At 49.1% G+C, this 16,530-nt stretch overlaps 1 protein-coding gene across 7 annotated transcripts in view; it reads left to right on the top strand.

The window, feature by feature from the left end:
* Positions 1-16,530, top strand: part of col11a1a (collagen, type XI, alpha 1a) — a 444,140-nt gene that overhangs the window by 275,064 nt on the left and 152,546 nt on the right. For all 7 annotated transcript variants that reach the window (XM_072574917.1, XM_072574914.1, XM_072574912.1 and 4 more), the window contains 8 exons: positions 7,250-7,303; positions 7,771-7,815; positions 8,753-8,806; positions 9,468-9,512; positions 9,639-9,692; positions 11,406-11,450; positions 11,563-11,616; positions 11,727-11,771. In XM_072574917.1, coding sequence (XP_072431018.1) covers positions 7,250-7,303; positions 7,771-7,815; positions 8,753-8,806; positions 9,468-9,512; positions 9,639-9,692; positions 11,406-11,450; positions 11,563-11,616; positions 11,727-11,771 — 396 coding nt within the window. The remainder of the gene's footprint in view (positions 1-7,249; positions 7,304-7,770; positions 7,816-8,752; positions 8,807-9,467; positions 9,513-9,638; positions 9,693-11,405; positions 11,451-11,562; positions 11,617-11,726; positions 11,772-16,530) is intronic.

Here is a 16,530-nt window from a genome sequence, read left to right as displayed (position 1 = left end):
GAGTCTGCTGAAGACACAAAGCCAAAGACTGTCAGCAATGAGAAAACTTCAAAAAGGCATTGAAGAGCTATTGACAGGTTGTGAGGGGAAACATGTAGCAGGTAGGTGGACAGTTGTGTGGAGAAGGCTGAAGATATTCAGTTTATATTAATGATCTGCAAACACGGATAGAGTGCAACAAAGCAAAATTTGTGGATGATATTAATGTAGGGGGGAAAGTTGGCTGTGATGAGGAAATAAATAGTTTACAGATCAATATTGCTAGGCTGGGAGAATGGGCCAGAGTCTGGCAGCTGGAGTTTAATCTGGATAGCTGTGAAGTTGTCCATTTTGGCCAGAAAAGATGACCAATTATTCTTTGAATGGGAAGCAGGTTCAAAGTGCATCTGTGCAGAGGGATCTGGGTGTTCTCTCAGAGGCCTGTGAATCTGGGGAACTCACTACCACAGAGTGCAGGAGAAGCAGAATCAATCAACAGATTCAAGAAAGAAATCAATATGTTTCTATGAAAAGCAGGATAAAGATCGATGGGGAGCAGGTAGAAATGTAGAGTTGAGACCAGGATAAGATCAGCCATGATCATGTGAAACGATGGAAGGAGCTCGAAGGGCAGGATAAAAACCCGAGGGGTGGGGTCAGTGAGGGTGACCCTGGGGGTGAACAGTGGGATAAATACCTGAGGAGTGGGGGGGGGCAGTGAGGGTGACCCTGGGGGTGAACAGCAGGGTAAATACCTGAGGAGTTGGGGGGGGTCAGTGAGGGTGACCCTGGGGGTGAACAGTGGGATAAATCTTTGAAGGTGACTCCAAGTGACCTTGGCTTGATTCAGAAACCAAGTTTCCAGTTTGAGTGAGTTGTATCTGGGGAGGGTGATAGTTTTTGAAAAAACTGAAAGAACTGCAGATGTTGTAAATCAGAAACAAAACCACAAAGGCTGCTGGAAAAGCTCAGCAGGTCTGGCAGCATCTTGTGGAGAGAAATCAGAGTTAACATCTCGAGTTGAGTGACTATTCCTCACAACTGACGTGCTGTTGCTATAGCCTGCTGGGAGTAAGAGAGTCAGGATTAGAGTGGTGCTGGAAAAGCACAGCAGATCAGGCAGGATCCGAGGAGCAGGAAAATCGATGTTTCAGGCAAAAACCCCAAAGGGTTTTTGCCCGAAACCTCGATTTTCCTGCTTCTCGGATGCTGCCTGACCTGTGCTTTTCCGACACCACTCTGATCCTGACTCTAATCTTCAGCATCTGCAGTACCCACCTCCGTCCAGTGGGAATAAGAGACCCACATTTGGTGACGAGTGGATAAGGTTGTATAATCAGTTCCTGGTTTATTTTCTGTCAGTGATAAAGTTGATCCATGTTGGTAAGGTTTGAAATGGCAGGAGAGGTTGGGCCTGTGAAATGCTCTTCCTATAATATGTCGGAAATTAGGGACACTTCCCATCTCCATGGTAGCTATATATTCAGGAAGTGTGTTCAGCTGCAGAACCTGATTTATCACGTGGAGTGCCCAGAGTTGTGGATGGACTCACTATGGAGCATCCATGAGGCTGAGAATGTGGTGGATAGGACATTCAGCAAGTTAGTCACCCCAGCTCTGCCTGTCTCTTTGTTGGTTACATGGAACAGTCTATCTTCTGCAGTTACACCTGGCAGCTTTTCCTCCGCTACATCAATGACCGTATCGGTGCCACCTCGTGCTCCCACAAGGTTTAACAGTTCATCAACTTCACAAACACATTCCACCCCGACCGTAAATTCACCTGGACCATCTCAGATACCTCCCTCCCTTTCCTGGACCTCTCCATCTCCATTAATAGCTCCCAGGTGGACCAGTTCCACCACAGAACACACCAAATAGCCTCCTTCTTCAAAGACCGCAACTTCCCCTCCCATGCGGTCAATGGTGCCCTCCAGTACATCTCATCCACTTCCCACACCTCTGCCCTTGAACCCCACCCCTCCCAACACAACAATGACAGAAACCCTCCCCCCCCCCCCGTCCTCACCTTCCACCTCACCAACCTCCGTATACATCACATCATCCTCCGCCATTTCCACCACCTACAAACAGATCCCACCACCAGAGATATATTTCCCTCCCCACCTCTATCCACTTTCTCCATGAATCCCTCGTCAGGCCCACGCCCCTCCCCTCCCGTCCTGCGCCTTCCCCTGCCACCGCAGGAACTGTAAAACCTGTGCCCACACCTCCTCCCTCACCTCTATCCAAGGCCCTAAAGGAGCCTTCCACATCCATCAAAGTTTTACCTGCACATCCACTAATATCACTTATTGTATCCGTTGCTCCCGATGTGGTCTCCTCTACATTGGGGAGACTGGGCGCCTCCTAGCAGAGCGCTTTAGGGAACATCTCCGGGACACCCGCACCAATCAACCACCGCACCCCGTGGCCCAACAGTTCAACTCCCCTTCCCACTCTGCCGAGGACATGGAGGTCCTGGGCCTCCTTCACCGCCGCTCCCTCACCACCAGATGCCTGGAGGAAGAATGTCTCATCTTCTGCCTCGGAACACTTCAACCCCAGGGCATCAATGTGGACTTCAACAGTTCCCTCATTTCCCCTCCCCCCACCTCACCCAGTTCCAACCTCCCAGCTCAGCACTGTCCCCATGACCTGTCCCACCTGCCAATCTCCCTTCCCACCTATCCACTCCACCCTCCTCTCTGACCTATCACCTCCATCCCACCCCCATCTATCTATTACACTCTATACAGAGAAGAGTTGGGTGACCACCAGGAAGATGAGTAAGTGTGGGGTCAGGCAGTGCAGGAGCACCCTGTGACCATTCCCTTCTCCAACAGGCATACCATGTTGGATACTGTTGGGGAGAATGGCCTCTCAGGGGATAGCAGCAGCAGCCAGATCAGTGGCAACATTACTGGTGCTCCACATTGGAACCAACAGCCTGGGCAGGAAGAGAGAGGATGTCCTGCAAAGGGAGTAAAAGGGGTTAAGTAAGAAGTTGAAAAGCAGGATCTCTGGGGTTGTAACCTCAGGATTACTTCCTGTGCGAAGTCCAGTGAGGTCAGGAAGATAGGCCAGTTAAATATGTGGCTAAAGAGCTGGTGTAGGAGGGAGGTTTTCAGGTATGTGGATCACTGGAATGTTTTCTGGGGCAAATGGAACCTGAACAGGGAGGATGGGTTGCACCTAAACTGGAGGGCAATATCCTGGCAGGGAGGTTTATCAGTGCCATTCAGGAGGGTCTTCACTAGTGTGACAGGGGGGTGGGATCCAGTGAGGTAGGTCAGCAAGTGAAATGACCCAGAAAGAGCCCGAGGTTCAGGCCAGTACGATTAAGAGGAAGAACAGACAGGGGAGGTTCCTGAACACAGCACACCAGCAGGCTGAAGTATATTTGTTTTAATGTGATGAGTATACTACGTAGAGCTTGGATTAATATATATTACTCTGGTGTTGCAGCGTCACAGAGACATGGTTGAGAGAGAGACAAGACTGGCAGCTTAACGTTCTGGGATTTAGATGTTTCAGGTGAGATAGAGAGGGCTGTAACGGAGGTGGGGGAATGGGAGAATATCCCAGCTGTACTGAGGGAGGACACCTTGGAGGGCTCTCCCAGCAAGGCCATATGGGTGCAGCAGGGGAATAGGAAGGTGCTATCACTTTGATGGGATTGTACTACAGGCCTCCCAACAGCCAGCGGGTGAGAGAGGAACAGATTATGGAAAAATATGGGAACAACAGGGTTGTTATGGTGAGTAATTTTAATTTCCCTGATATTGCCTGGGACTCCCTTATCACCAGAAACTTGGATGGAGGAGAATTTGTTCGGTATGGTTCAGGATGGTGTTTTGTAACAATATGTCAAGGGGAGGTTTTGGCCCTAGTGGTATTATTGTGGCCTGTTAATCCAGGGACCCAGGTAACGTTTTGGGAACCTAGTTTCGAATCCTGCCACAGTCTGTGGTCCATCTTGAATTCAATTAAAATTCTGGAATTAAGAGTCTAATGATGACCATGAATCCATCGCTGATTGTCAGGAAAACCCCATCTGGTTCACAAATGTACTTTAGGGCAGGAAGCTGCCATCCTTACCTGGTCTGGCCTACATGACTCCAGACTCACAGCAATGCGATTGACTTAAACTGCTCTCTGCGCAATTAGGGATGGGCAATAAATACTGGCTTGGCCAGAGGTGCTCTCTCATCCACGAGTACCTTTTTAAAAACGGTCCATTCGGGAAGGGGCCCTACTAGATCTGGTGCTAGGGGTTAAACCCAGGTAGAGGATTGAAGTTTCACTGGGGAATACATTACAGGAACGATGACCATAATTCTGTAAGTTTTAAGTTACTTATATATCAGGGTAAGAGTAGTCCTTGAATGAAAACTGGTGAAAGGTTAACTGCGATAAGATTAAGCCGGAACAGAGGAATGTAGATTGATTGATTAGTTTATTGTCATGTGTATTGAAGTACAGTGAAAAGCTTTGTTTATGAGCAGTATGTGCAGATCATTGTAAACAAGGACATACAGATCAAAAAGACGAGGCAGAGGCACACAGGTTACACTGCACAGTGTGTGTGTATAAGGCCAGATCAACATTGGCAAGGTCAACATTATTTGAGGCGCGAGAATTCATTCATCAGTTGAATAATGGCTGGGGAGAGGCTGTTCCTGAACCTGCTGGTGCTTGTGTTCAAGACTCAGTATCTTCTGCCTGATTGAAGAGACTGTGGGAGATCGTTCCTGCGGTGGGAGAGGTCTTTGATGATGTTGGAAGCCTTTCTGTGGTAGTGAGCCATGTAAATGGAGTCCATGGATGGAAGGTCATGGTCTGAGCTGTGCACACCACCTTCTGTAGTTTCTTACAGTCCTGGGCAGAGCAGCTGTTTGAGGATAAATCCATAACTGTCATGTGGGAGTCTTTTTAAGGCCCGCTGTTTGAGTTCAGGACCAGCATGTTCCTGTGAAAGTGGATGATAAGGATGGCAAGATTTAGGAACCTTGAATGACAAAAGAGATTGAAACCTCAGTTAAAAAGACAAAGGAGGCATAGGTAAGGTTCAGGAAACTGAAGACAGACAGAGCCTTTGAAGAGTATAAAGAAAATAGGAAAGAACTTAAACAAGGAATGAGAAAGGGGAAGGGGAAAATCCCAAGGCATTTTATATGTATAAAAGGAGCCAGAGAGTTGCTAGGGAAAGTGTAGGTCCACTCAAGGACAAAGTAAGGAATTTATTGCACACAGCTGGCGGACGTGGGTGGTGTCCTTAATTAATATTTTATATCGGGATTCACCAAGGAGAGGGACATGGTGGATGGTGAGTCTAAAGACGGGTATGTTGATATTCTGGAGTATGTCAGGAGGAAGTGTTGGGTATTTTGAAAAGCATTAAGGTAGACGAGCCCCCAGGGCCTGATGGGATCTATCCCAGAATGCTGAGGGAGGCAAGGGAGGAAATTGTTGGGGCCTTGTATGAAATATTGTGTCCTCTTTCATCACAGGAGTGGCCTCAGAGTTCTAGAGAATAATCAATGTTGTTCCTGAGTTTAAGAAGGGCAAAACAGGCAATCTGGGAAATTACAGACTGGTGAGCCTTATGTCAGTGTTAGAGAAATTAGAGAAGATTCATAGGGACAGAATTTACTCACATTTGCAAAAGTATTGAGTCTTTAGTGATAGGCAGAAATACTTTGTGCAGGGAAGATCATGCCTCACAAACTCAAGTGACAGAGGTGATTGATGAGGGCAGGGCAGTGGATGGAATCTATATGGACTTTAGCAAGGCACCTCATGGTAGGCTGATACAAAAGGTGAAGTCACATTGAATCTGCAGTGAGCTTGTAAGATAGATACAGAACTGATTTAGTCACAGAAGGCAGGCAGGAGCGATGGAAGGGTGTTTTTTCTGAGTGGAGATCTGTGACCAGTGACATTCTGCAGGGACGAGTGCTATAGCAGCCCTGTTTGTAATATATATAAATGAAGGAGAATGTAGGTGGCCTGATTACTAAGTTTGCAGATGACACAAAGTTTGTGGAAGGGCTGTAGGTAGTGAGGAGGATTGCTAGAGGATACAGCAGGATACAGAATGGCTGAAAACTTGGGCAAAGAAATGGCTGATGGAGTTTAATCAGGACAAATGTGAGGTGATGCATTTTGGAAAGTTTAATGCAGGAGGGATGTGTACAGTAAATGGCAGTATCAACATATGGAGAAATCTTGGTGTACAGATCCACAGTTCCATGAAAGAGGCAACATAAGTGGATAAGGTGGACAAAAAGACATATAAGGTTAAAAATCATACAACACCAGGTTATAGTCCAAAGGTTTATTTGATAGTATACACTTTCAGAGTGCTCCAAAAGCTAGTGCTTCCAAATAAACCTGTTGGTCTATAACCTGGTGTTGTGTGATTTTTAACTTTGTCCACCCCAGTCCAACACCAGCTCCTCCACATCAAGAAGATGTTTGGGACATTGGGTATAAACATATTGGAAAGTCATATTGCAACTGAATAGAACTTTAGTCAGACCACATTTGGAATACTATGTGATGTTCTAGCAGCCGCACTACCAGAAGAATGTGAAGGCTTTGGAGAAGATACAAAAACAGTTGACCAGGATATTGCCTGGTTTGGAGGGTGTTAGCACTGAGGTAAGGTTGTACAAACTTGGGTTATTTTCACTTGAACATCAGAGTCTGAGAGGTGACCCAGTAAACGTTTACAAAATTGGGAGGCATGGATAGAATGGATAGTCAGTCTTTCTCTCAGGATAGAAATGTCAGTTACTAGGGACATATGTTTAAGGGGGAGTAAGTTGAAAGGAGATGTGAGAGGCAGGTTTTTTACACATAGGGTGGAAAGTCCCTGGAATGTGCTGCCAGAGGAGATGGTGGAGATGGATACAAAAGCAGTGTTTAAGAGGCATCTTGAGAGATACATGAATCAGTAGGGAATATGGATTTTGTAGAGGCAAAGGGTTTTTAGTTTAGAAAGGCATAATGTGTCAGTACTGTTCTTTGTTTCTTGTGTTGAATGGTGAGGCAGGATTGATGGGCTGAATGGTCTGTGCCAGTTCCTTATTTTTTCTGTTGTTATAAATGGGACTAACTGCAAGGTACAGACTTGGTGGGCTGAATGGCCTCCTGTGCTATGATGGTCCATCCTGAAACTAACCCTGTTTTAATTGCTGTCTAACCTCATCGTCTTAATGGAGAATCACTGGGATCCTCCCTCTCTCTCTCTCTCTCTCTGTAGGGGCCAAGAGGACTTCTTGGACCACGAGGATCTCCAGGACCCCCTGGACAACCCGTACGTCCGATCATCTCCTTCCAAACATTCCTCTTTTCATTTGTTTTGTTCCACATTTTCATAATGAACCAGTTTAATGTGCCTGGGGCAGAGGGGGAGAGGGGAGGGGGATTGTTTTACACAGTGAGTTGTTGGGGTCTGGAAGGTGCTGCCTGAATGGGCGGTGGGAGCAGATTCAACCAGAACTTTCACACAGGAACTGGGGGGGGGGAATGGGGGGAATTGCAGGCCAATGGGAAGGTGAGTCTAACTGGAAAGATTGTTCAAGGAGCTTGTACAGGATTGGAGGGCTGAATGGCCTCTGCTGGAGGACTTATTCATTTAAGATAATCAATCCTTCCCTTTGAAAGTCAAACAATTCCTTTTGAGAAATCTCTGAGTCGGTAACAATAGAGTGGGGAAGTTTCTAGAACACAATAAATATTTGTTCATTTAAAGATAGTTTTTAATATTTTCCCCTTTTTCAGGGTCCTACTGGTTTGGATGGGCCTCAAGGTTCCAAAGGAAACATGGTGAGGAATATCCAACAGTTGACAGGAATTTAGTCAATATCTGTGTGTCACTATGTGAGTGAGTGTGTGTGAGCGTGTGTATAAGAGTGCACGTTTGTGCAAGAGAGTGAGTGACAGACAGGTATTGAAAGTAATAGTGTGTAATATTATGAGAGTAGATCTCTGTGTGAGAGCATGTGTGTGAGAGCTTTTGTTCAGGTGAATGTGATTGGGTGTGAATATGATCTGGTGTGAGTGTGACTGGGTATGAGTGTGAGAAAGTAATTGCGTGCAAGTGAGTGTGAGAGTGTGAATGTGACTGGGTGAGTGTGAGTGTGACAGTGTGAGACTGTGGCTGGGTGTGTGAGAAAGTGTGTGTTGAAGAGTATAACTGTGACTTGGTGTCCATGAGAGAGTGAGAATGTGACTGAGTGTGATTATGAGAGTGTGAGTATCACTGTGTGATTGTCAGGGTGTGACAGTGTGTGAGTGACTGAGAATGAGTGTGAGAAAGTGTGACTAGAACTGTCTATGATTGTGAGTGTGACTGTGAATATGTGACTGGCTGTGAACGAGTGTAACTGTGTGTGTAAGTGTGACTGTGTGTGAGTGAGTATGACTGAGTGTGTGAGTGTGCCTGGGTGTATGAAAATGTGTCAGTCAGAGACTGAGTGTGTGAGTGTGTGTGTAGGATAAAATGAGCGTGTGGGGTGAGTGTTTACTCTGTGAGTGTTTGATGAAATTGTGATTCAACTTGATTTGGACATTTGCGATGTTCAGGTTTTCTTGTGGTTTCATTTCTGGCACTCACTTTCTCTCTCCTCCATCCCTCTCTCTCTCCCCAACCCCCACCCCCTCCCACCACCCCCCCCCCTCCCACCACCACCCCCCACCCCCCCACCCCCCCACCCCCGTCACCTCACACACTCTCACATTCTCTCTCTCTCTCTCTGTCCAGGGTCCACAGGGGGAGCCTGGTCCCGCGGGTCAGCAGGGAATCCCAGGACCCCAGGTAGGTCAGCAGCAGCTGAGAGGTCACCGTAAGTGGGAGAAACCGAGGGGAGGGGAGAGGAAGAGGGAGGGAGGGAAGGGAGAAGAGGGGAGAGGGAGGGAGGGGAGGGCATAGCTGGTAGACACAAAGGTAGGGTGACTGTAGAGCATTAGGGAGGTAGAGTGGAAAGGAGGGCTAGAGGATTGTGATGTGGGACGGAGGGGGAGGGGAGGGTGTAGTGTGGGTGGAGGTTAGTTGAGGTAGAGGGAAGGGTGGAGTGGAGTGGGATGGGAGGGTGTGTATAGAGGGGTTGAGGGGCCAGAGGGGAGTAGGGAGGTGGTAGAGGAGTGGTCAGTCAGGGAGGAGAGGTTGATGATCTCAGTAGTTTTGGAATACCAGGAATATATTGAAATAATTTGAAATATCTGGCTGACCACCTGCAGCAACTTGTTCAGGGGATCGGGTTTCTCTGAAATCCCAAAAACTTGCTCTGTTCTGACTGCTGCTACAACCCCATTGGCTCCTTTTGTTTGTTTAAAAATTGGAAGTGTGAAGATTTATTGAAACTGGGTCAGTGCCAGATCTGAGTGAACTCTGTCAGAAGCTGAAACGACTGTTTGAAACAAACCCCGGTCTGAAGTGATTGGAAATATTTCTCTGTCTCTGTCTCTGTCTCTCGCAGGGTCTGATTGGGCCTCAAGGTACCATTGGGCCTCCAGGAGCCAAGGTAAGGCTGAACCATGGCCTCATGCTATTTTCCCAGGAATTCTCCCACATCGTAACACTCCGAGTCTTGGTCTTCCCCAACAATGTTCCTCTGAAAGCTGTAAACTCTCTGCTTTTTGTTTTCCAGGGCCCTCTGGGTAAGGCTGGGTTACCAGGCCTCCCAGGAGCTGATGGACCTCCGGTAAGTTACCAGCCTCCTCCCTCACAGCCTCCTCTTCAGCAAGACCCTCCCTCACAGACAGACCCTCCCTCAACAAGACCCTCCCTCACAGCCTCCTCTTCAGCAAGACCCTCCCTCACAGACAGACCCTCCCTCAACAAGGCCCTCCCTCACAGCCTCCTTCCTCAGTGTGATATTCCCTCACAGACAGACCCTCCCTCAGTGTGACCCTCCCTCAGTGGGACCCTCCCTCAATGTGACCCTCCCTCAGTGTGACCCTCCCTCACAGACAGACCCTCCCTCAACAAGGCCCTCCCTCACAGCCTCCTTTCTCAGTGTGATATTCCCTCACAGACAGACCCTCCCTCAGTGGGACCCTCCCTCAGTATGACCCTCCCTCAGTATGACCCCCCCTCAGTGTGACCCCCCCTCAGTGTGACCCCCCCTCAGTGTGACCCCTCCCTCAGTGAGACCCCTCCCTCAGTGAGACCCCTCCCTCAGTGTGACCCCTCCCTCAGTGTGACCCTCCCTCAGTGTGACCCTCCCTCACAGACAGACCCTCCCTCAGTGGGACCCTCCCTCAGTGGGACCCTCCCTCAGTGAGACCCCTCCCTCAGTGAGACCCCTCCCTCAGTGTGACCCTCCCTCAGTGTGACCCTCCCTCACAGACTGACCCTCCCTCAGTGGGACCCTCCCTCAGTGTGACCCTCCCTCACAGACAGACCCTCCCTCAGTGGGACCCTCCCTCAGTGTGACCCTCCCTCAGTGGGACCCTCACTCAGTGTGACCCTCCCTCACAGACAGACCCTCCCTCAGTGTGACCCTCCCTCAGTGGGACCCTCACTCAGTGTGACCCTCCCTCACAGACAGACCCTCCCTCAGTGTGACCCTCCCTCAGTATGACCCTCCCTCAGTATGACCGTCCCTCAGTGTGACCCCCCCTCAGTGTGACCCCCCCTCAGTGTGACCCCTCCCTCAGTGAGACCCCTCCCTCAGTGTGACCCCTCCCTCAGTGTGACCCTCCCTCAGTGTGACCCTCCCTCACAGACAGACCCTCCCTCAGTGGGACCCTCCCTCAGTGGGACCCTCCCTCAGTGGGACCCCTCCCTCAGTGAGACCCCTCCCTCAGTGTGACCCCTTCCTCAGTGTGACCCTCCCTCAGTGTGACCCTCCCTCACAGACAGACCCTCCCTCAGTGGGACCCTCCCTCAGTGGGACCCTCCCTCAGTGAGACCCCTCCCTCAGTGTGACCCTCCCTCAGTGTGACCCTCCCTCACAGACAGACCCTCCCTCAGTGGGACCCTCCCTCAGTGTGACCCTCCCTCACAGACAGACCCTCCCTCAGTGGGACCCTCCCTCAGTGTGACCCTCCCTCAGTGGGACCCTCACTCAGTGTGACCCTCCCTCACAGACAGACCCTCCCTCAGTGTGACCCTCCCTCAGTGGGACCCTCACTCAGTGTGACCCTCCCTCACAGACAGACCCTCCCTCAGTGTGACCCTCCCTCAGTGTGACCCTCCCTCAGTGTGACCCTCCCTCACAGACAGACCCTCTCTCAGTGAGACCCCTCCCTCCGCCCTCTCAGAGACGGCTGTCTGTCTGTGAGTAGTCAAACCCCAGCAGGGAGTTCCCTGTTTAAACCGTAGAGAGCCGGTGTTCTGTGTGAAGCCTGGAACAGGGGGATGTGCTGACCTGCTTTGAGAAGGAATGATCTCGATTTGTGTGTGTCTTCAGGGCCACCCTGGTAAAGAGGGACCAGCTGGAGAGAAGGGTGCAGAGGTAAGAGCGGGACCCAGAGTCCCACTCCATTAGCCCCACATTGATTTGTGCTTAGTCAGCATTCGAATGGAGTCTGTATGCTCATGATACACTTTCTACATTAATGTTTTAGGGTTCCACAGGGCCACAGGGTCCAATTGGATATCCAGGACCTCGCGGAGTTAAGGTAACGCCCAATTCCAGTCTGTCTTTGAGGACGATGGAGCTGCCCAGATTCTCAGTGGGGAGTTGGTCGATCTCACGGAGCTGACTCAGATTAATTTTATTTTTAAACAGGGAGCTGATGGAGTTCGTGGTCTCAAAGGAGCAAAGGGAGAAAAGGTAAACATTCTACCAACTTCACTTCCCTTTAATTTTATTTCTTCGTGCTGTATATCTGCAGAGAGTGGACTTGAGGCACAGGAGCTGAATGGGATAGGAATCCTCGGAATGGCCAGGTTAGCTGCTATCCCAGCTGAAGGAGCAGGGGCTGACACCTCATTCCTCACTTTCCGTGATGTGGAACTTTCCCATACAGTCTTGAGACAGGAGCCAGGCAGCTCGGAGGGAGAGAGAGAGAGAGAAAGGGACAGACAGAGAGAGGGAGGGAGGGAGGGTTGGGGAGAGGGAGTAGGCAAGGGAGTCGCACTTCCTGGTGTGTGGCAGACGCAGATCTCATCCTGATCAGGGCACTTCTATGTTCACAATCATCTCCATCTGCTTCCAATTCCTCGTCTGCATTTACCCCCTGCCCCTCCCTCCCTCCATCATTTCCTGCCCCTGTCTCCATCTCCCCTGCCCCTCCCTCCATCACTTCCTGCCCCTCCCTCCATCACTTCCTGCCCCTCCCTCCATCACTTCCTGCCCCTCCCTCCATCACTTCTTGCTCCTCTCTGCCGATGAGAATATGCAGCTGGTAAAAGCAAATAGTGAGAAGGGCATAGCGATGTCCCAGGTCAATCTCAGCTCCAGGACAGCTCTGCAGGAGTCCCTCAGGGGAGTGTCCTAGGCCCAACCATCTTCAGCTGCTTCATCACTGACCTTCCCTCCATCATAAGGTCAGAAATGGGAATGTTCACCGACGATTGCACAGTGTTCAGCTCCATTCACAACTGCTCAGACACTGAAGCAGCTCCATGTTCAAATGCAACAGGATCTGGACAATGTCCAGGCTTAGACTGACAAGTGGCAAATAACATTCACACCACACAAATGCCGGGCTGTGACTATCACCAATAAGAGACAATCTAACCACAGCCCCTTGATATTCAATGGTGTTACCATCACTGAATCCCCCACTATCAACATCCTGGAAGTTATCATTGACTCGAAACTCAACTGAACTCACCACATAAACACAGTGGCTGTAAGAGCAGGTCAGAGGCTAGGGATACCGCAGTGAGAAACTCCCCTCCTGACTCCCCAAAGCCTGTCCACCATCTACAAGGCACAAGTCAGGAGTCTGAGGGAATCCTCCCCACTTGCCCTGGATGGGGGCAGCTCCAACAACACTCAACAAACGCAACACCATCCAGGGACAAAGCAGCCCCCACTTGATTGGCACCACGTCCACAAACATCCCCCTCCTTCCATCACTGACGCTCAGTAGCAGCAGTCTGTACTATCTACAAGATGTACTGCAGAAATTCACCAAAGACCCTCAGGCAGCACCTTCCAAACCCACGACCATTTCCATCTAGAAGGACAAGGGCAGCAGATACATGGGAACACCACCCCCTGCAACTTCCCTTCCAAGCCACTCACCATCCTGACATGGAAATATATCGCCGCTCCTTCACTGTCACTGGATCAAAATCCTGGAATTCCCTCCCTAAGGGCATTGTGGGTGTACCTACAGCACATGGACTGCAGCGGTTCAAGAAGGCAGCTCACCCGCCCCACCTTGTCAAGGGGCAACTAGGGACGGGCAATAAATGCTGCCCAGCCAATGATGCCCATGTTCTGTGAGTGAATAAAAATAGCTTATTGAGGTTTTGAAGAGTGACATGAGATGTATAAACATTATTACAATAGCTTCTGTTTTACTGAAAGCAGATCCATCTCCTTCCAGGAAAAGCTTCAGGCATCTTCACAATGAGCTGTGATAGGCTGGGACCATGGAACCTTGAACATGTGTTACCAATAACATTCAACTATAAAGGACTCAGACTTGGAAGGCCCTTTAAATAATCGGTTTAAATATTCAGTAATTTTAGCTTATTCCCAAATATTCAGGCTGACTTAAATGTGATACTCAGTTTGCAGTTGTTCACAACATAGAATCCCGACAGTGTGAAAGTAGGTCATTCAGCCCATCGAGTCCATGCTGACCCTCCAACAAGCAGCCCATCCCCCCTGAATCCCTGTATTCTCCATGGCCAGTCCACCTGACCTGCACATCTTTGGACTGTAGGAAGAAACAGGAGCACCCACACGTCGACAGTCACCCAAGGCTGGGATCGAACCCAGCTCCCTGGCACTGTGAGCTCCCATGACACCATGTGACAGAATGCCTTAAAAGCATTGACGTGTAGTGAGGGTCAGGAGCAATTCCAACAGAAAATATTGTGCTCAGCCCCAGAAAGAGAGATCCAATGAGAGAGCTTTGTCCATGAGGTAGGTTTACAGAAGTCCAAAACTAGAGGGAAAGATTTAAAAGGGACCTGAGGAGTAACATTTTCACACAGAGGGTGGTGTGTGTATGGAATGAACTGTCAGGGGAAGTGATGGAGAGTGGTACAATTACAACATTTAAAAACAAGGGCTGCAGATGTTGGAAACCAGAGTCCAGATTAGATTGCTGCTGGAAGAGCACAGCAGTTCAGGCAGCATCCGAGGAGCAGGAAAATCGACGTTTCGGGCAAAATCCCTTCATCAGGAATAGAGGCCCTGATGAAGGGCTTTTGCCCAAAACATCGATTTTCCTGCTCCTCGGTATATGAATAGGAAGGTTTAGAGGGATATGGGCCCGGATGCTGGCAAATGGGAAGAGTTCAGTTTAGGAAACTTAGCCGCATGGATGGGTTGGGCTGAAGGACCTGTTTTCACGCTGTGTTACTCGAAGTGTCTTCAATCAGAAAGTGAGTTTTAAAGAGGAACAGAGTGAGAGAGGGGTGGGGAGCGAAGGGCATTAACAATGGAATTCCAGAGTTCGGGATCCAGGTATCTGAAGGCAGGGCTGCCAGCAATTGGATGAATCTGTTTGGGAGCCAGGATTTCTGAAGCTGCAGTTACTCGGAATCATCCTTCAGCTCAGTAGGACAGTGCTCCCTGGCTCCATCCTCACCTTCCTGATCACAGCCAGAGAATCACTCACCTTGGCTTGCCCCTCCCCCTGCACTATTACCTCTGGTGTCCCTGAGGGATTATTCCTCACCGACTTACTCACCTGTATTTACTAACCTCCATTGGATCCGGTCAAGAACTGCATCACTTTTAAAGTTTTCATTCTTGTTTACAGATCCCTCCATTGCCTCTGTCTCTCCAATCTTCTCCAGGCCCATAACCCACCCTGTTCTCTGCTCAAATTCTGACCTCACCTTTTCGGGAATGAAATCCTCCAACACTGGTGGCCGTGGCTTCTGCTGTCTGGTCTACAAGCTCTGCAATTCCTTCCTTTACCCATTCTCCCTCTCTCTGTCCCCCTCTGTCCCACTCCTCCTCCTCTCTCCCATCTCTCTCCCTCTCCCGTGTCTGCCAGCTTACGCATTTTGGAAGGTCAAGTACAGGTGGAAATCATATTAGAACCATCAGGAGTATTGCATACAGAGGGCTGTAGGTATGCAGGTGCACAGGTAAACCTCCTGTCAGGTGACAGGGCAGGTAGATAAGGGAGTAAAAAAGCTTATGACATGCTTCCCTTCGTTGGATGAGACATTGAGTATAAGGATAGGCAAATTATACTGCAGGTTTATAGAATTTTAATTAGGCCACACTCGGAATATTTTGTATAGTTCTGGCTACCACACTACCAGAAGGATGTAGATGTTTTGGGGAGGGGACCGAAAAGGTTTACTGGGATGTTGTCTAGTATGAGGGACTTTAGTTATGAAGAAAGGTTGGACATACTGGGTTTGTTTTCACTGGAACGCAGGAGGTTGAGGGGTGAATGTCGTGGATATAGTGAACAGCATGAGGCTTTTTCCCAGGGTGGAGGGGTCAATTACTCAGGGATTTGGGTTCAAGGTGTGAGGGGGAGGGAAGTTTAAAAGAGATGTGGTGAGGTCAGGTTTTTCACACAAAGGGTGGTGAGAGCCTGGAACACGGTGCCAGAGGAGGGAGTGGAAGCAAACACAATAGCAGTGTTCAAGAAGCACCTGAATGGATACAGGAACAGGAAGAGAATCGAGGGATACGGATCCTGTAAGTGAAGACAGTTTCAGTATGGAAGGGCAAAATGTGTCAGTGCAGGGACAGAGGGCTGGTTTAAGTGCTGTGTTATTTTTTCTTCTTTTGAACATAGAACATAGAAAAGTACAGCATAGTACAGGCCCTTCGGCCCACGAAGTTGTGCCGAGGATTATTCCTAATCTTAAATAAAATAACCTAACCTACACAACTCTCAATTTCATTGCTATCCATGTGCATGTCCAGCAGTCGCTTAAATGTCCCCAATGACTCTGCTTCCACCACCACTGCTGGCAACACATTCCATGCATTTACAACTCTCTGCATAAAGAACCTACCTCTAACGTCTCCTTTATACCTTCCTCCTAATATCTTCAAACTATGACTTCTCGTACCAGTCAATCCTGCCCTGGGGAAAAGTCTCTGGCTATTGACTCTCTCCATGCAGCTCATTACCTTGTATACCTCGATCAGATCACCTCTCTTCCTCCTTCTCTCCAGAGAGAAAAATCCGAGCTCAGTCAATCTCTCTTCGTAAGACAAGCCCTCCAATCCAGGCAGCATCCTGGTAAACCATCTTTGTACCCTCTCCAAATCCTCTGTATCTTTCTGATAGTAGGGCGACCAGAACTGGACACAATATTCCAAGTGTGGGTCTCACCAGGGACTTGTAGAGCTGTAGCAAAACCTCACAGCTCTTAAACTCGATCCCCACGTTAATGAAAGCCAAAACACCATATGCTTTCTGGACAAC

This window comes from Chiloscyllium punctatum, chromosome 7 (assembly GCF_047496795.1).
Source record: "Chiloscyllium punctatum isolate Juve2018m chromosome 7, sChiPun1.3, whole genome shotgun sequence".
NCBI lineage: Eukaryota > Metazoa > Chordata > Chondrichthyes > Orectolobiformes > Hemiscylliidae > Chiloscyllium > Chiloscyllium punctatum.
Note: the sequence above shows the minus strand (reverse complement) of the source record. Positions and strands in the feature narration are given on the sequence as shown.